Source organism: Penaeus vannamei, chromosome 23 (genome assembly GCF_042767895.1).
Source record: "Penaeus vannamei isolate JL-2024 chromosome 23, ASM4276789v1, whole genome shotgun sequence".
NCBI classification, from domain to species: Eukaryota; Metazoa; Arthropoda; class Malacostraca; order Decapoda; family Penaeidae; genus Penaeus; species Penaeus vannamei.
In genome coordinates, this window is record NC_091571.1 from 2,396,607 (window position 1) to 2,416,606 (window position 20,000).

At 40.8% G+C, this 20,000-nt stretch overlaps 1 protein-coding gene across 3 annotated transcripts in view; it reads left to right on the top strand.

Annotated features, from left to right (window-relative positions):
• LOC113816041 (RND transporter family member dispatched) overlaps positions 1 to 17,167 on the top strand; it is a 117,531-nt gene extending 100,364 nt beyond the window's left edge. For all 3 annotated transcript variants that reach the window (XM_070137502.1, XM_070137504.1, XM_070137503.1), the window contains 11 exons: positions 6,177 to 6,275; positions 6,721 to 6,844; positions 7,058 to 7,255; positions 7,644 to 7,905; positions 8,102 to 8,325; positions 9,347 to 9,529; positions 10,387 to 10,588; positions 11,796 to 12,029; positions 12,440 to 12,638; positions 13,063 to 14,011; positions 15,232 to 17,167. In XM_070137502.1, coding sequence (XP_069993603.1) covers positions 6,268 to 6,275; positions 6,721 to 6,844; positions 7,058 to 7,255; positions 7,644 to 7,905; positions 8,102 to 8,325; positions 9,347 to 9,529; positions 10,387 to 10,588; positions 11,796 to 12,029; positions 12,440 to 12,638; positions 13,063 to 14,011; positions 15,232 to 16,428 — 3,780 coding nt within the window. In that variant the 5' untranslated portion in view covers positions 6,177 to 6,267 and the 3' untranslated portion in view covers positions 16,429 to 17,167. The remainder of the gene's footprint in view (positions 1 to 6,176; positions 6,276 to 6,720; positions 6,845 to 7,057; positions 7,256 to 7,643; positions 7,906 to 8,101; positions 8,326 to 9,346; positions 9,530 to 10,386; positions 10,589 to 11,795; positions 12,030 to 12,439; positions 12,639 to 13,062; positions 14,012 to 15,231) is intronic.
• The last annotated feature ends 2,833 nt before the right edge of the window (positions 17,168 to 20,000 follow it).

Sequence of the window (20,000 nt, forward strand, 5' to 3'; positions counted from 1 at the left end):
AAGTTGCGTCGGCCTTTTTTATATGGATCTTTTATATGTGGCTTGGCTTGTTTGTTCCTTCTGGATCGTGTTTTTTTATCATTATTATTATTATTTATTTTATTTTATTTATTTATTATTATTCTTTCTTTTTTCTTTCTTTTTTTTTTTTTTTTTGTCTGGGTGTTGTATTTCACTTGAATTTGCAATATTTGATTATTTTTCTTTGTTATTTTTCTGTTATATATTTTTCTATTTTGTTTTTCCTTTCTTTTCTTTTTGGCTTCTCTGTGTCTCGTTCGTTATATGGTGTGACACACATTCTAGAATAATCTTTCTCGCTGTCAAGGACACGAGCAACTGCAACTCCCTTTTCCCGCACGAGTCTCGCAGACTTACTTTGTAAATGATTTCGAAAGCTTCGTTTCAATCGGATTAGCCAACTGTAGATCAAGGCTGCCAGACGAGGTGTAATTGCGGAGGTGAATGGCCTGGGGGGGGGGGAGTATGCGTTGGGGGGTGTGGGGGTGGGGTGGGGTGGGGTGGTGGCTGCGACTGCGGGGGAACTCGTTTGTGGCGCGGGCGATTGGGGAGGGGGGGGGCTCTCTCTCTTTTTGTTTTTTGTTTGTTTGTTTCTATTTCTCTTTCTTTCTGTTTGTCTTGCTCTTTTTATTTTTCTCTCTTTCTCTGTCTCTGTCTCTCTTTCTTTCTCTTTCCCTCTCCCTCCCTCTCCCTCTCCCCTCACTCTCCCCCCCTCTCCCTCCCCCTCCCTCCCTCTCTCTCCCTCCCTCCCCCTCTTTCTCCTGCCACACGCGCCCGCAAGCGCCCTCCAGAAGGTGCCTCTTCCTACGCCGCCGATATCGGAAGGGATGGATTTCGTAGCAGAGAGCGATATTGGAAATCCATTCGAGAAAGCAGTTTCGCGTAATCACAAGATATTATGCGATAGAGGGAAGGGGGAGTGGAAGGAGAGGGAGAGGGAGTTCGTAACGATGTGAGTGATGCCGTGAGCGAGTTGGGGGTTGGGATGTGTGATATTGGGTGGGAGGGGAATGTGAAGCTTACTCCTCTCATGGTTAGACACACGCACACGCGCGCGCACGCGCGCACACACACATGCACGCACGCACGCACGCACGCACGCACGCACGCACGCACGCACGCACGCACGCACGCACGCACACACACACACACACACACACACACACACACACACACACACACACACACACACACACACACACACACACACACACACACACACACACACGCACACACACACACACACATATATATAGAGAGAGATAGATAGATAGATAGATAGATAGATAGATATGTAGATATATAGATATATATTTTTTTTTGGTGGGGGGGGGGGTGCTGGGTACCGACTTCACCCCCAACCCTTCCCCTGCCCGGACGCCTGGGCTCGGAGGCGCGCTCGACCCATGCCATCGACCTGAAAGCCGCCTGACACGTGCCTGACAGGTTCGCGACAGGCGCTGGAGGCGGCGGTAGCGAAGCCAGCGTAAAGACTCCGCAGATATGCTCGCGCTTTCAAGTTGCTTCGACCGACGGGGGACGCTGGCTCGTGGCTCCCGCGGCTCCTTCTCTGCTCGTTTCTTCTTATGGAGGGTGTTTGTTTATTTATTTTTAGGGGGAAGGGAGGAGGGGAGGGAAACGATGGTGTCGTGACGGTATTCGGTGCAGGGGAACGGACGGGAAGAGGGAGAGGGAGGAGAGGGAGAGGAAGAGAGGGAGAGGGAGAGGGAGAAGGAGATGGAGAGGAGGAGAGGGAGAGGGAGAGGAAGAGGAGGAGAGGGAGAGTGAGAGGGGGCGTGGTGGGGAAGATTCGCCGAAGATCGAGTCTCGTGTTGGAGAAAAGTAGCGAAGCGTCTTTTTGTTTTGGTAGCGCGACGACTCATTTTTGATCGTTTTGTTTACATTTTCCCCCTTTTTTGTTTACGTTCTCGTTTACTTGTGGGTGGACTAAGATATGCCTCTATGTGGATGTCAATGTGTAGTAAAAGGTGTGGTTATGTTTATGATTTATTTATTTGTTTATATATTTTTACAGCCTATTAGTACGTCCTCCTGTCTCATTACATAATACATCCTCCCCGCCATCCTACCCCCCCCCTCTCTCTCAGACAATGTATCGGTTCTGTTCTTGGCGGGGCTTTAAATATCTTAAGTGACCCCGTGACCTTTGTCGGGTCTCGGAGACTCCCCCTCCGACGCGTCGCTCCAGCAGAAGGCGTCCCCGAACTCTCGCTTCTCTCTCTCTCTCTCTCTCTCTCTCTCTCTCTCTCTCTCTCTCTCTCTCTCTCTCTCTCTCTCTCTCTCTCTCTCTCTCTCTCTCTCTCTCTTTGTCTTATATCTTTCCCTCCTTCTGTCTATATCTTTCTCTCCTGCTCCCTCTCCCTCCTTTCTCTCTCTGAATCTTCATCACCTGCTGCTTTCCGTCTCCTTCTGCCTCTACCCCCGTCTCTCTCTCTCTGTCATCCTTACCCTCTCCCTATTTCTCATCCATCCCACATTCTCGTGCTCTCCCTCTCCCTCTCCTCCAATCTTTCCCCTCCCACTCTCTCTCGTTCGTCACGCTGCTCGTCCCTTCAGTTAATTTTTTAGGTTGCATCACCCACACTCACTTCCATCTTCAACCTGTAAACACCTCGTGGACTGGCATTTGATATAGTAATGCATTTTATTTTTTTTATTTCATGTTTTATGTGTTTTTTTTTTAAGTATCTTAGTTTCCCCCTTGATCACGATATGTCCCAAACATTCTTTTCCTGAAGATGTCACAGAGTACTTTCATTCGGTTGGAGAGGAAGGGCTGAGTATGTGAACCGGGAACTTGAGATTAAGACCGGAACTTGTGTGTCTTTTGAAAGGAAAAAGGATACAAGTAGTTGATCTGCTAGCACAACAGACTTTCAGCTGGCATCTTTAAAGCGGCTATCTCACCTCCCACCTTTATTCTGCATCATCTGGCATCACCATCTGTCTCCAGCTAGCACGGCCGCTGCCTCAACCCCCCCCCTCCCCCTGCCCCCTTTCTCGCCCCCTGGCCTCGCCGCCCTTTTCGTCTGGAACCTTCTTCCTTCGGCAGACAGTCGACACCGATGACTCAAAGGGCCGTTCATTTCGATCCGCTTCTTATGCGGTTCCTGCAACTCGGATGTCAGTCAGTTTCGTATTCCCGCCTTGTTTTATCCTCGCATGAACTGGCGACAGAATAGATTCGAAAGCTATCAGGAGCGCAATAAGCGAGTCTCTCTTCAGATACGCATTTTGATAAAGTCGGCGCGATGGTTTCCTCTCGCCAGGCGCGGGTCGAATTTCGTTCACATCCAGCTGGCGGCGGCGGGGCGATGCAGACTGCCGCTCACGGAAACAACAGCAATGTTTTTGTTTTAATCTTGACTGCTCCTTAATTTATCGTTGGTCTTAAGTAGTTTAAAGGTTAATGCTCCTGCCGCTGTAGTTCACTCCTGCAGCTACGGCGATGCGATGCTTCACAAACCTAATCTTGCTGTAACGCGTTTGATTTCGCCGACACCCGTGGCTGCTCCTCGAACGCGCGATGGAGTATCTCGCGTCGTTAGTGCGGTGTTTCTGCAACCGCACTGTAGTAGGGTGTGTATACTGAGCGTGCACGTGTGTTCTGTACGTACGTATGCACACACTCACACACACACTCACATACTTTCTCACACACACGCACGCACGCACACGCACACGCACACGCACACGCACACGCACACGCACACGCACACGCACACACACACACACACACACACACACACACACACACACACACACACACACACACACACACACACACACACACTTTATACGTGAATCGAAATTTCGTCGAGAATTTTGCTGTAGGCCTATAGCTGTCAGCGTGTGGGCGTCGGAGCGCCTCTGTTTGCGACGCCCGCTGCTGGGAGTGGCAGGTGGGCGGGCGGGCAGACTCCCCGGCGTCAGAGGACGAGGTTCGGTGGTGTCTGGGGCGGCGTCGCTTGATCTCCTGTCCATATCGACTGTGACAGCGCCCGACGGCCTGCTCGCGGATTACCTCGTGGGCGGCCGGGCTGCAGGCGCGACGGCAGCCCATTCCATCCCTTAGCCTGCCTCGTGACCTGTCTGGTGCGCGCTCCCTCCCGTCCGTCTCCTCCTCCTGCTCTGCGGGGGGAAATGTATGAGTGAGAATGAATATCTTCGCTATACAAGGGATGGGTTTGGGAAGGTATTCATTCTGGGCGGGTCGTATCTTTATTAGATTTGTCGCAATACGGTTCCTCTTTTCGTTTTTTATCTCCCTTTCTAACTCTTCCTCCTTCGCCTCATTCTACCTTTCTCTCTGCTCTGTCCACCTTCCCCCCTTTCCTTCGTCCCCTCCCCCATTCCCTTACCCTTTCCTCTCTCCTTTCACCCTCCTCTTCCCCATCGCCCTTCCTCCCTCCCCATCGTCCCTTCCTCCATTCCCCTCCTCTTCCCCATCTCCCTTCCTCTCATCTTCCCCTCCCCCATTCCTTTCCCCTTCCCTCTCTCCTTTTACCCTCCTCTTCCCCATCTCCCTTCCTCCCTTTCGTCCCTTCCTCCATTCCCTCTCTCCTTTCCCCTCCTTTTCCCCATCTCCCTTCCTCTCTCTCTTCTTCCCCTTCCCTCTCTCCTTCTTTCACCCTCCTCTTCCCCAACTCCCTTCCTCTCTCTCCTTCCCCACTCCCTTTCTCCCCATCCCTCTTCTTCTCATCTCTCCCTCCCCCTCTCACCTTCCTCCCCCCCCCTCCCCTGGCTCTGACTGATCCACGCTGCAACCTGTCCGACTCCCAACTTCCGAACCCTTCTGCGGCTAATCCTGGAAGCCCTCAGTCGGAGCCTCGCGTGGGGGGAGGGAGGGAGGGGAGGGGAGGGGAGGGTGGTTCACGTCGAGGATTCCAGAGTTTACTCCTGGATTTTTTTTTTTTTTTTTTTTTTTTTTTTAGTGGGGTGGGGGGTGGGTCGATTGGAGAAGTTTAGGGCAAGTTTTAGTTGGAGGGGGAGGGGGAGGGGGAGGAAGAAGTGAGGGACGTTCAGAGGACGTTTTTTTTCCCCAAAGGAAGGAATTTCGGTGGTCTAGGGGAAAAAAGAGCTTGTGAAAATTATGGAAAAAATGCGTGGATGTCCCCTTACGGAACATGCAAAACACGTGATGGAAATGCTGTTATTATTATTATTATTGTTATTATTATCATTATAACAATTATTGTTATTCTTATTATCATTATAACAATTATTGTTATTATTATTTTTATTTTGAGATCCTGGAACAGATTTATTTTAGTCCGTCCGGTTGACAGACAGTCCGAGGGAGAGCGAGATTCATTGCAGCCTGCTTGTTCATTAATTTAGAGGTGTTAAGGCTCAGGGGGTTGGGGTGCGTGCTTTAAGGAATATTGGTATCCATTTCCATATCTGTAAGTGTGTGGGTGTGGGTGTGGGTGGGTGGTTGGGTGTGTGTATGGGTGGGTGTGGGTGTGTGTGTGTATTGTTATATCGGAAATACAGAAATTGCAGAGCATTAGTGTTCGTCACGTTCAGCATATCAATACCGAGTTACCGTATTGCTGCTTAACCCAAAGTCCTTCGGTGCGAATGGCCATTATGTGCATGCCTGTTTAATTCGTGGCATGTCACGCTGTCACGGCGGCTGTCGCGCGAGCGCCTAACCTCCGTGCAATGCTAATGATGAATACGATTAGCGGGAATTGTTTTATTTACTAGTGTTACGTGTTTTGGTTTGAGGCGTCTGGTGGGCCCGCGGCCTCGCTTATCTGTTTGTAGTTTCTTTTTATGTTTTTATTTTGGAAATTTGTTAGTCATCGGTGTAATTATGTGCTTTTTTCATTCAGGTTCGTAGTTTTGTGAAACTGAAACTTGTATGCCTAATATGTAATTGCGCCCGTTGATACAGCCGGGCATTCGCATACTGTCACACTCTCGTATTTGCTTATACAGTCACAAGCGCGCGCATGCACACACACACACACACACACACACACACACACACACACACACACACACACACACACACACACACACACACACACACAAATAAATAATCAAAAATAAATGAATAGATTTTCAGTATCTTACCCTCTCCCTATGATTCCCCAGTTTACTGACGCACGTGTGTTTGTTTACAGGTGTGAGAGAAGACGCGTGTTGGAGGAGCAGGTGGAAGCCGGGGGGGTGGGGCACCATGCCAGCCCGCGCGACTCGCTACTTCCTGCCAACATGATCTGGTAAGGACTCGGCGCCCGTCGGGGTCTCCCTGGGGCTCGCCTTTGCAGGTTTGGGGTGTGTGGGTTGGCGGGTGAGGGTGCTCGGGGTGTGGGGTGCGGGGTGATGGTGGTATTGTGGGTGTTTGATGGCCTTAGAAGTGGGGGTTGTGATGGTTGATTAAGGCGGTAGGTTTACAGTTATTAATGGTAGTGATTGTGATTGTTACATTAGCTATTATTATTATTGTAACAATTACTGTTAGAGCATTATCATTATAATTACTAATTAATATTATCATTGTTATTGTTACTGTCATTAATATTATTGTTATTATTAGTTATTAAGATTGATAATGACAATGATGATAATAGCGATGAAATATTTTTCTTGTTTTTGTAATTCTCTTTGTGATTAACAATGTAAAAATTATGAGAGAATTATTGTGACCAATATTTCATATTTCAGGTATGCACGGCTGCTGTGTCATCACCCCTATGCGGTGTTGAGCAGTGTGGTGGTGGTGGTGGTGACGTGCCTTGTGCTGTCTCTCACAGCCCGGCCTCTGCCCTCCTTTGAGGATCCTTCTCTGGTAAGTCCTGCTCTTTGTTCCTGTCCTTTGTTGTGAAGGATCCCATTATCAGATGTGTAACTCACAATTATCAAGTTGTTTTTATTTATGAGGAATATGAATGTTTTCTTTCTGTGAGCTTATAAGTTGTAGGATTTTTTTTCTTTTTTTTTTCCAAAGTAATGGTTTATGAAATAAGACTTACGTTGATTTACAAATTCAAATTCATTCCAGGGGTTTGAGGCAAGAGGCACAGAGATCAGCCAGAGGGCCACGGCCTGGGAGAACCTGTTGGACTCGACACGAGCCAATGGCCTACTCAGCGTCAACCCGGCAGATGACCCCACTCTCAGCAAACTGCTCCCCCACATCACGGACGAGGATGACAAGCAGGATAAGAGCAGCGGAGGAAAGAAGAGCCACAAACATCAGGTAAGTTAACGTCAGAGGCCAGGATGAGTGAGCTGTGTGATTTTTGTACATTCTTGTTTGTGAGGTTGGAAAATGTGGGGGTTTGTTTGTTATCAGTGTGTGTGAAACGATGGCAATTATATGGTATTTTGATTTTGCTAAAGGCTGACATCAAGGAGAAATATAAGTAGAGGATTTGACATTGCTTAGGAATTGTTTGTGTAAACTTCTTAAAAGTAGAGTATTGTCAGAAGTTTGTCTCAATTATTTTTACATTGTATATGGATGTATAAGATTACATAACACCAAACTCTTGAAATAGTAAAGACAAAGCATAAAGTATTCATAACCATACATTCAGTACTATCACAGAAGTATCCTTAATAAATGCACATCCACACCCTTCAAGATCTGCATCGAGCTGACGACAGATGGGCCAGTGGAGGTATCGGACAACTGCAGCACAAGCTCAGGCCAGAACAACACAGGCATGGGCGAGGAGACTCCTATGGTAGCCCTGAAGATCCTCATGGACAGAGAAGATAACCCATCTGAGTACAACCTGGAGGATGAGTGGGATCGCCAGAATCACTATCCAGAGAATGAGCATGATCACTATCTTCATGATCATGAACATTTTGGGGAGGATGGGTTCTTCTGTAACCCTGTAGGTATGTCATGCAAGGAAGATTGGATTTTGTTCTGCAAAGTAAAAAGAATGATATATCATATATGTAAAGAGAGTGAGAGTGTGCGTGTGCGTGTGCATGTGCATTTGTGTGTCTGTGTGTGAGTAAACAAGATCAAGATTTTAACTGAAAATCAGTGTCACATTTCACTAAAACCTGTATTATTGATTTCTCACAGTACCAGAATACGGCCATGTTGTGGTAAAGAGCACACTCCCAATGGACTCTTTACTCACACTGAGGCACCTGCACGCCATATGCGAGCTGGATGAGCGGTTACGTTCCCCAGTAGATTTTGGGCCCATCTGTGAGACCACATCCATTGGCCGCTGTTGTCCTTCTTGGTCCCTCCCCAACTATGTGGCACTCCTCTCCAAGCGCTCTTCTTGCAGGGAAATCACAGTAGGTTCTTTAGCTTAAGGTCCGTGTTCAGTATAAAGGAACCATTGATGAAAATGTAATGTTTGGAAGACTATTTTGTTTTTGGATGGTTTTGAGGGTGAATATGATGAATGTACGAAGATTTATTGCACTGTCCATTAGGACAAATAAAGGGCATTCACAAGTGTTAGTGTATACATACAAATGCATTTATGTACACTCATTCTTTCTCATGCATATATTTGAAACCAAATTTGCACACCCAAATACACACAAACACAGGCAAGCTTATACTCATACATGCACACAAGCACATAAAAATTGAGAGGTTAGAAGGGAAAAGGGAGATGGAAGGGGACTTGAAGTAAAAAGGGGGAGGAGGGATAATGGGAGGGGAAGAGACCATGAGGAGAAAAGGAAGTGAAGGAGAGGAAGAGGGTTGAAATGAACAGGGGGATGGGGAAGGGAAAAGGGACAGGGAACAGAGAAGAAGGAAGGTGAATGAGGAAGGGGAAAGGGAAGGGGAAGGCAGAAAGAGTACACAGAAAAGGTGTAGGAGTGTGTGTATATATATATATATATATATATATATATATATATATATATATATATATATATATATATATATATATATATATAATATATATATATATATCAGCTGTCACTCACCATGTCATCTGGAATTGATACTAACCTCCAAAGTGTGAATATGTTACTCTAATTAATCCTGTATGATAATCCCGTGTTCGTCACCAACTTTGTAATGTTGGATTCTCTTATAACCATCAATAGTACGGTTAAGTATACTCAGTCTTGCAAGATGCATCTTCTTTAATTAATAAGTTCTTGCATGAGAGGATAAGTAGTCTAAATACTTGTCGATAGGTGATGCGTGTACATAGAAAATGTGATGTAGGGGGTAACTAAAATGTGTTGTTGGTAATACCCTAATACAAAGTACAAAGGTAAATAGTGATTGTATATGTGATTCATATACATAACAGTTCAATGTTTTGTAATCACCTTTGATCCTTCTTACCAGCAAGCTGACGTGGTTGAGGTGCGGCGGCTCCTTCGCAGATGCGCTCGGCACTTGGACTTGCAGCTCGAGGGAGGTTGTAGGGGACCTTCAGGGTGTCAAGAGATTCCTGAGATCTGTCGGAAAGATGATGCTGTCTACACTATACTCCATTATCTTGCTGATGCAGCCTTTTTAAATCCAAAGGTAAAAATAAAAAAGACAGGTATTTTGTTTTAATGTCTGCTTGTAGATAATGAGTGCATGCAGATGCATTTAAGAAAGAAGCAGTATTATGGAAATGATTGACAGCAGGTTTGGTAGAAGGAGTGTGTTCAAAATGATATTCAGAATTAGTGGTTTAAAAGACTGTGAAGTTATTACTGATTGTGACTGCTAGGTATCAGATAAATCTGAGATAATTTTAATAAAAAGCATATGGTATAACTAGCCTGGTTTTCCTTCATCGATTTCTTAGTGTAATTAGTTTAAACACTAAATGAACTTGTTGGGTATTTTTTATACATAGTCAGTTACTGTATGTGTGTATTAGCATAATCGTGTATATATACATCATTATCTTGTATGGTAGTATCTCTACAGAGAGAAATCTCCAATAATACATATGAACTACTCACTGGGCTGATATTATGGTGTACACAGTGAGACCTGCTGTAATACAGATGTAGCTGCACCTTTGCAAATTACAGTAAACTGAATAACTAGTTATGGTGTAGAGAGAAGCCTTGCATGGTGAATGAAGAGTAAAGCCAATTTTTTTAAATATATAGAATAATTTATTAGTTTACATTTTTTTGCTTTTCCAAACAGTTGACATCCTTTTGTCTTGACCTGAATGTAAACCCTACTTGTCTTTTACTTTATTGTGATTTTAAAATATTGTGTAGATGTATAAATAGCCTTTCAGTAAATGAATTTTAGCTCTGGATTTTTAGGAAACTTTTAACATATCTTATTTAAAACATGATAAAAAAAGAGTGAAAGAGTTACCATGCACAGTACTGCCCCGTAGAGCCACACTGTAGTCTGCCTAATGGTTGCAGGTACCAGACCCTGAACACCCTCAGCTTAATCGCCACATTGAGCCACACCACAAACACCAGAAGCTGCAGCTCCAACAGCGGCTGAGTTTGACTGCCGTGTTTTTACCTGTGGCACGTAGCTCCGATGCACTTCCTTATTTTCAAGCCCTGCAGAAAATTGACCTCACTGTAGATAATGTGACCGTAGCTGCCATGGATTTGGGTAGGTTTAGTTTATAAATGTATAGTGTGTATATATATTTTCTTTCAGGTATTTGTTGGCTGGCAGTATGAAAGTTTTGTATTGGTACAAATTTTGTACCCATGATAGAGGTATTATTTAATTGAAAACTAAATATCAGTAAAGAAAATTAATAGGATTATTTAATATTCATGGCAGAAAATTCATTCAGAATAGAATCTCTTTTCATTTCTTTTCCCCACCTGGACTAATTATTGTCAAGTTCTGAGTTTTCTCAAGTTCTTGTGTCTCATCTTTACCATTTTAAAAAGACTTTGAGATGTTCCCTGAAGAATGAAGGTCAATTTTGTTTAATTGTGTACCTTCTACATTTACTTGGACATGACAGTATGTCTTAAAGTGTATTGATAGATGCCATTTCTTAAGAGTATATGCTCTGAAATTGGCAAGTTGGACTTTCATCTAAGTAAACTTTTTGACCACCACACGGAATGATCACACACTTATATGAACTAAAGTAATGAATCCAGTTGATTATATAAAGTGCTTGCCAGCTTATTCCTACAAAAGGATATTATTAACAATAGTATGAGTGGTGGTGATGATATTTTGTAATATGTTTAGTGGCAAGCTGTAGCTGCTTTTGTCGGCATAAGGCTGTATGAGTTCATTTTTAACATCAGTAGAGATAAAGGTGTAAATTAAGGGATATTGAAATACCTGAAGCCGTGGATACATTTTCTTAAATTTTAAACTTTCATTTTCATGTAGGCTGCTAAAATATGATTAATGTTTTGATATATTTTATCATTATTAGAGTTGTCTTCTGTGATTTGTGCAAAAAAAAACAACAACAAAGGTTTTTATAAACAGAAGTAATTCTTCTGTATATGGTCCATAAATATTTCGATTTATCATTTTTTCAAATAGTATTATTGTTACTGCTTCAATTGCAACTTTTTATTGACAACTAATACTTAGAACAGAGTAATCATATGTCATTATTTTTATCCATTCTTACACTATCTTCTGGTACTGAAATTTTGTCCATTGGAAAAAGTATTGAGTTTTATTAGTATTGTATATATATATTTTTTCATATTTTTAGAGGGAAGAACTACTTACATTAATGAAATAGATTGATTGGACTCAAACATCTTACTTGCCTTATTTATATGATGTGAGGGTGTATGAATAGTTCAATTAAAATACGTCTCCTTTCTTTCAGGTCTGAAATATACTCTGTTTGACAAGTTACTGTTGGAGGACACCTTTCTGTTGGGCGTGGGAGGCAGTGTGGTGGTGGCTCTGATGTGGTGTTACACGGGATCCCTCTTTATAACCCTCGTGACTATAACGACGGTTGCCTGCGCCCTCATCATTGCTTATTTCATGTATATCTTTATATATGAAATTACCTTCTTCCCATACATGAATGTGCTCACAGCAGTCATTGCTATAGGTAAATGTTCTGAAGATTAAGTGTCTGTGTATTGTTTTTGTGTTGTGCTTATCCTGCTGTTATTTTTCCTTTAAGGTTTAAGGTGTATTGTGTGCCCTTTGTATAACTATATATATGTCATGCTGGTTTTCTTTTCTTTTAAATTTATGGAGATGTTATTTTCAAGTAAGCCTCATCTCATTAAGACTCTATCTGGCAGTAAAGAACAGAAAATTCCATATCAGAATGGCACATGCATGCAGATGCATATACATGTACACATGCATTCAAATGGCAAGATATTCTCTCATTGCCAATCTTTCACTTGCCTGCACTTACTTCAGAAATCATTTGTGAATTTCCCTCATTATATTTTTACAATGCATGATGTCATTCACTTCTCTAATTGAATAATTCCATCGTCTTTCCAGGAATTGGGGCAGATGATACGTTTGTTTACTGCCGGGTCTGGACTCTGGCCAAACAAGACAAGAACGCTGGCACTCTGGTAAAGCTTGTAGGGGATTCTCTACATCATGCTGCAGCTTCCATTATTGTGACATCATTCACGACAGCTGCAGCTTTCTTTGCATCTTGCGTTTCACATATCACAGCTATCCGTTGCTTTAGGTAAGTAAACAGATGCTACTGTGTTGATGTTTTCTTAGTATTAATTGTACTTTTAGAATATATGTTAACTTATTTCACTGATACATATTCATTTTTTTACTTGTCCTCGGTCAATCATAAGTGCAAGTGAAAAAATGCAAAGATAATTAATGAAATAACAACACTGTTACTTAGATGATATCTGATAAGTGAATATATCTATACCTATATTTGTATATCTATCTATCTATCTATCTTTATGTGTATGTGTGTGTACGATTGAATGCATGTGTGCATTTGAATGTATGTATACGTGTCTGCATTATATTTTCTGGATCAGAAAAGAAAAATAAAGTAACAAGATAAAGATGCAATAATATTATCATTCTGTTATGTTAATGTGATTTCTTAAACATGTATGTATATATTTTGTGTCTTTTTTCAGTATATTTGCTGGAACAGTGGTCCTGGCCAACCTCCTGCTGATGCTGACCTGGGTTCCAGCATGTGTTGTGGTAGCTGAACGTTGGGGGGCATCAACATGCTGTCTGTGCGTCCCTCCAGCGCCAGTATATGCTCCACAGTTACCTCCACGTTGCTCAGTTGTCTGTGCCCTTCCGCTCAGACTGTGTTACTTCTGTGCAGAGTCAGCTCGAGTGTTTTTTGAAAAGATGCTTCCATGGGTTGTAGTGAAACCAAGATACTTGTGGGTGTTGTTACTTGGTACCCTGTCAGCATGCAGTGCTGTGGTTGTGTTTTATTTTCCTGGACTGAAACTTCCAGATTCTCAAGATTTTCAGTTGTTTTCAAGAGACCATGTGTTTGAACAGTATGATTTGGTGTACAAATACAAATTTTGGTTTGAAAGAAATCTAAGAAGTGATATTGTTAATCGGTTACCAATACGCATTGTGTGGGGGATAAAACCAGTGGACAATGGTGATTACTTAAATCCAGCTTCAAAAGGAACTCTGGAATTCGATGATACCTTTGATGTATCACCTCCGGAATCTCAGGAATGGCTTCTCAACTTCTGCAGAAATCTTCGGAATCAGAGTTTCTACATGTCCACCCTGGGCCCACTGCTGCCAAATTGCTTCATTGAAACGTTAAAAGCATGGATGGAGAGGCGATGCATTGATCCTATAACCGGTATTGATCGGTCTCCGTGTTGTGAAGATTCAAAGTTTCCTTATCGCAAAGAGGTGTTTAATCGGTGTATTCACAAAGGTATCAAAGCTCTTTACCAAACACCAAGAGAGTACTTCATCCCTGGAGTGGCTGGACCAAAGTTTAACAGAAACACTGGGAAAGTCGCAGCTGTTGTTGTGGAGTACGACAGCAACATGATTTGGTCGCTCTCCTACGATGAAATGCATTATTTCTTCCATGAGGTAAGTCACATTCACAAGGTGTTTTATGTAATTGTTTTTTTATTTGTGTGTTAAGCATGCACTGCATTATCTTAATCATTTTTAATAGCATTTAAAGAACAAAAGATCAAGTTACTTTTTTTTTTAATCTCTCTCTCTCTCTCTCTCCTTTATCTTTTTCTTTTTTTTCTTTTTTTTTCTTTACTGATATCAGCATAGAAAAAAACATTTATCTTGTTATCTATTTGTGCATGTATGAAGTTTATATACGATAGTATTTTAGTGCAGACTTTTGTATAAATACTAAGTTTGGAATTGCACTGATATACTTATAGGAATTAAATTGCTATAAAATCTCATATTCAGAAGTGACTGTTATAGAGGGTGGTCAGGTATATGAAATTTATAGACAGACAAGTGTAAGGTTTCCAGCTGAGTTGTACATGCTAGGATTATAAATTTCATTTCTGTTTTGCCTTGACAGGAAGCTCTTCACTTAAAAGAATAGAAAACATAATCAACTTATACTATTATATTGAATATTATCCTCTGTGTGCATAGGTGTATAGATGAATTTCTTTTATATTGATACAGTGCAAGTAATTTATCCAATGATTATTTCTATATGTGTAGTATGGTAATTGAATTTTCAATTTGTTACTTCCAAGGTAAAAGGAGACAAAGATTTGTTCTAAATACTTCGGTGTCTGGGAATAGACCTAAACATGGCAATAAATCACAAGATAAGAAATCTCCCTTAATGTAATTTTGCTCTTAATTCAGTATTTGGTGTGCTTTCAAATGCACAAATATCAAAAAGACCATAACCTCTATTGTTAACTTAGAATTTAGGATTATATAAGGCCATATTCAGAAATGTATGCAAACTTAGTAATATCAGAATATAAAGTTTGCATGACAATGTTCAAAATACAAGAGAGATTACTTTGTGTTGCAGAACTCATTTGTTTCCTTTTAACCAAATAATATCTTTAGCTTTAAAAGCGAGGATGAAGAACAGATAAAAGGAAAATAGCAATAGAAGTTGGGTGATATCAATGATTACAGAGCATTTTAGCTACTGTAGTTTAGTTACATTATTGTTCATTTATTACATTAGAGAGAGAAAAAATACATGTTGAAGTTTAATATGACCATTAATTGCAGAGCACTTTATATGCTGTATTTTATTTTGACAAATTTTCATTTTTATTCACAGTATGAATTCTCTATTCTTTCAGGTTGACACATGGGTGAAAGAGCAGCTGAAAGAAGCTCCAGAAGGCATGAAAGGAGGATGGTTTACTTCCTATCTTGAGTTCTATGATTTGCAACAGTCTCTCTCTGTGGGGACTGGAATAGCAGTTGCTGTGGCTGTGGGAGTCAGCTTGGCTGTGTTGGTAATAACAACTCTCAATGTAGTTGTGAGCTTTCTTGCTGTTTTAAGTGTTGGTTCTGTCATTTTAGTGACGCTGGCAACATTGGTGTTGCTTGGGTGGCATCTCAATATCTTGGAGAGTGTGACAGTGACTGTGGCCATCGGGTTGGCGGTTGACTTGACTTTGCATTATGGTGTGGCTTATCGTCTATCTCCAGAATCAGAACGGGAGGCTGCTGTTTCTTGGGCAGTGGCTCGCCTTGGTAGTCCAGTTTTCATGGCTGCTGCAACATCATTAGCAGCAGGGATAGCTATGCTTCCTGCACAAGTTTTGGCATATGTTCATATTGGCACTTTTCTCATTGTCATCACAAGTGCTTCATACATCTATGCCACCTTGTTTTATTTACCTTTGTTACGCATTTTTGGTCCAGAATCAGGTTGCGGGCAACTATCATATCCACAGGTTCATTGCTGCTCATGTTGCACACAGAATTCTCAACCTCATGTTGATAAGACAGTTTATCAGCAAGCCTTCATGAGTGAATCAACATTATCCACATCAAGTACATCGTGTCCAGCTCCACAGACACATCCATCATCCGACACACATGAACTGGAGCCTTTGACTGCAATGAGACTTGCTGGAAGAACGGGGTCTCACACACGCTCTGCTCATAACTCGAGCAGACACAAGGTCAGTCAGGCTCAGCCACCACCTGTAACAGATACCCCACAGGTTCCCGATGCAGCTCACCCTGAAGCAAGCAATGCCTCAGCGACAGGACGAGCTGCAAGGTCAGGATCGCTGTCATCCACGGCATGCATAAGAGACCATGCAGCATTTGTTCCTCGCAAAGTGTCCCTGCCCTCACCTGGGGAGGCTGTTAGTGAAGGTGGAGAGCCCTCCCCGAGACATGGTGTAGCACCAGCATCCTCAGCAACGACCATTCTTTACTCAGAGCCAGATATGGACTCTGGTCAGCAGCACCAGCCACCACCAGAAGGAATTGTAACCTCAGCACCACTCACCCCTGACAATGGAACACTGGTCGCCTAGGACAGAGGGAAATAAATGTTAGATGTGCGCGGCTGTGAATAATATTGTGTGGTATTCTCTGGTACTTTGGTGCTGATGGTGCTAGCTTGGAGTTACCACAAAGTATTTGTACATGTGATATATATTTGCTCATTTGATTTGTGTTTGGAGATGGAATTGTACTTGCAGTGGAACCATTTTGGGTGTCTCTTCACTATGTTTGTATGTGAGTGACAGTATTTTTGTTTTGATTCTTTATTTTGTCATTAATGTTATTGGTGTTATGATTATTATTGATATTGTTATCACTATAATCCTCAACACTATCACCATTATTGTCTTTTTTTTATTGTCTGTTCAGATGTGCCATTTTTGTCTTTTGGTTTTACTTATGATATTATTTTATTTTTCATTTATCATTACTAGCATTATTGATATCACCTCACCACTATCATGATCATGATCATCATCATTACCATCACCATCACCATCATCATCATCATCACCACTACCATCATCAATCATCATCATCATCATTATCACTATCATTATTTTCACAATCTTTACCACTACAATGACTGCAACCCATGACAGCAGCCCTTATCATAGCTGCTACTTAAAAGCATAATCATCATTGATTTATATTATTGCTTTTATTGTTATCACAAATGTAGTTATTGTATTATTCTCTTATTATGAAAATAATATTTTCATCATTATTTTTGCCAATTTGTATAGATGGTAATATTATTATAGTCACTGTTACTGCCTTTTTTTATCATCTTTTGATAACTTTTATGTAAATAGACTTGTGGTGTATGTTAGAATACTACATCGTTGTGAACAGGCTAAGAAAAGAAGAAAAAGAGCCTTTTGTAAATGTCATGAGAGCATGTTTGAGAGAGAGACAGGGCGTGGATGCGTGTGTGAGTGTGTGAGTGTGTGCGCCCGAGAGCAAGGTTGAATATAAGTGCGAGAGCCAGTGGCTTGTAAGAGAGAAAGTGGGTGTGTGGATTTTAGGCTGGGTCAGTTGGTTTGTGGGTGGATAGGTGGGTACTCAAGTGGGTGAGTCGTGAATGTGTGGATGAATAGGTGAGTAAGTTATTGAGTAAATGAGTGAGTTAGTGAGTGGGCAGGCAGGCAAGCAGGTGGGTTGGTGAGTGAGTAAAAGAAAGGGAAAGAGAGAAAAAAAAAGAAAGAAGATAGAGAATGAGTTAGTAATTAAATGAGTATGTTGAATGTGTACATGTTTGTGCCATACATTGATTCTTGTGTAGGTGACAGACTTTCCCACTTGGAACTGAATAAGATTATAGTTGATGAAAACAATTTTTAGTGTTCAGAGACCCAGGGAACCTCAGGTCCAAACCATCTGTTCGTCAGACCTAGACCCAGAACCAAGACCCAAGACACGCACACGCACACGCACGCACACACGCATAAGTACGCGCGCGCGCGCACACACACACACACACACACACACACACACACACACACACACACACACACACACACACACACACACACACACACACACACACACACACACACACGCACACACGCACACACACTCACACACACATGCATGCAGATGGTAATTTAATTAATTTAATTATTTCCACACCAGATACCATTTGAAATGAGTATGCAAATTATATTAATTTGTGCCATTAAACTATTTAACGTAGTGTTTTGTATTTGGGATATAACTGAGTGTAATACAGTGTATCATATTTTCTGAAATAATACATGAAAAGAAACACGATGAAAGAGATAAGATTTGGGTTCAAAATCTTCATTTAATCCAGGAATAATGTTTTGGAATAACAATACTCTCTGGACATCACTTCACTTTTCTCTTGGGTGATGGTAACATAGGAAGCAAGAAATAGTAATTAAAACTATGTATTATGACTTGTACTTCTAACATATATGTTTAGAGGCTTGTACTTAAGGCACTTTGTTCTTATGTTTTGGGGAAGTAATGTTATGTACAAGTTTTTCATGCCGTGTTTAAATAGTGTTGCTAACACAAGGGGGGGGACGTTCATTTTCACTGACCAACATGGAGGTAGGTAATGTAATACTCCTGGATAAAGGTAATGTAAAGGAAACTATTTCCCCTTGACAGTAGTATATGGGTAATTAGCAAGTAGTGAGTAAAATTTTTTTTTCTTTTTTACTGTTTAAAAAAAAATACCGTAATTCATAATGTTTTGTAAATTTTGCAGTCAAGAAGGTCTTGGGTACAGATATATTTTGAAAGATGCAGCTATTATTTTTAAGTCTAGTTTTTCACTTTGTGAATTAATTTGTTATAGTTATCATAGAAAGAGTTTAATTTGTGATTTTGGTAAAAACTGTCTTGATAAGCTCTGTACATGTTCTTTTGTATTGTTAATTGATTCACATTACTTATTCATTGTGTATGTACAATGTACAATATTTTAAATTTCATGATACACCACAAGGACGCATAAAATTACAGAGAATTATTTGTAAAATCAGAATGAGAAATTTATTGTTTGTTGTATTTAAAAAGGTCTTCAAAGTTATTACATTATATTTTAAGTCAGAATTTATTTTTATAGAACATATCACCTAAGGAGAGAAAGGGACGATTAAATACACCAGCTTTCTTTTGTTATGGTTTGCGTAACATTAATTTTAAGAACTACAATAATTCCTTGAGCATAATTTAATCATTCGTATTTTTTTTTTGTATGCAGAGAGGTCTTGTGTGTGGTTATCATTTGCAGAGGGGTGTATTGCTGCAAATAAGAATTGACAAAATCATATTCCTTGTGGAATGTGGTTGAATTCCTGTTATTAGGAATAAAGATTCTCAGATATTCACTTGAACTTTAGGCTGAGAGGTTTTTTGAAAGTTTGCTTTGAAATATGTATTTTTAATTTTCTAGGACTAGAATAAGTTTTGTATCCTATTTTCTGTACTTTGTAATTACTTTTTCCCATAAAGATATTGTTAATTGAAGGTACTGTACTTATATATGTTCTTACATGTATGTGGTGATAATATAAGGTATATTTAACATGTTTTGAAATACTGACTGAATGAAACTAAATTTTATATCTGTTGATTGTTTTGATAATTATGAGAAGTGTTACAAGAGATAGGACTTGCTTTTTATAATATATGTGCTTAGATTACTGTAAGAGGTAGAACCTCCTAGACTGAGCATATTGTTTGTTGTTGTATATGAAATTGTACTGAATGCTTTATAAATGAACGGGTTTCACCGAACCTTGACAGTTTTCTGGTACTTACTAGGTTATATTTGGATTAAGAGACAAATGACGGTTAGATATACAAAGGATGGTAATATATAGAATTTTTTACAATGCAAAATATTATGAGGGAAATAACACAAAACCATAGTATTTTTTTATGTTGTGAACCAATACATTGACTTTCATGTTTGCTCATTGCTTTGTATTCTACTTTATATATTTTTTTTTTCTTAACTAAATTGAATTAAGTTCAGATATGTTTTTTGCACACAAGAATGTCAATATGCACACAATAAGTTCCCAAGTAGGATTTTAATTATGCTCCTGATATATATGACTTG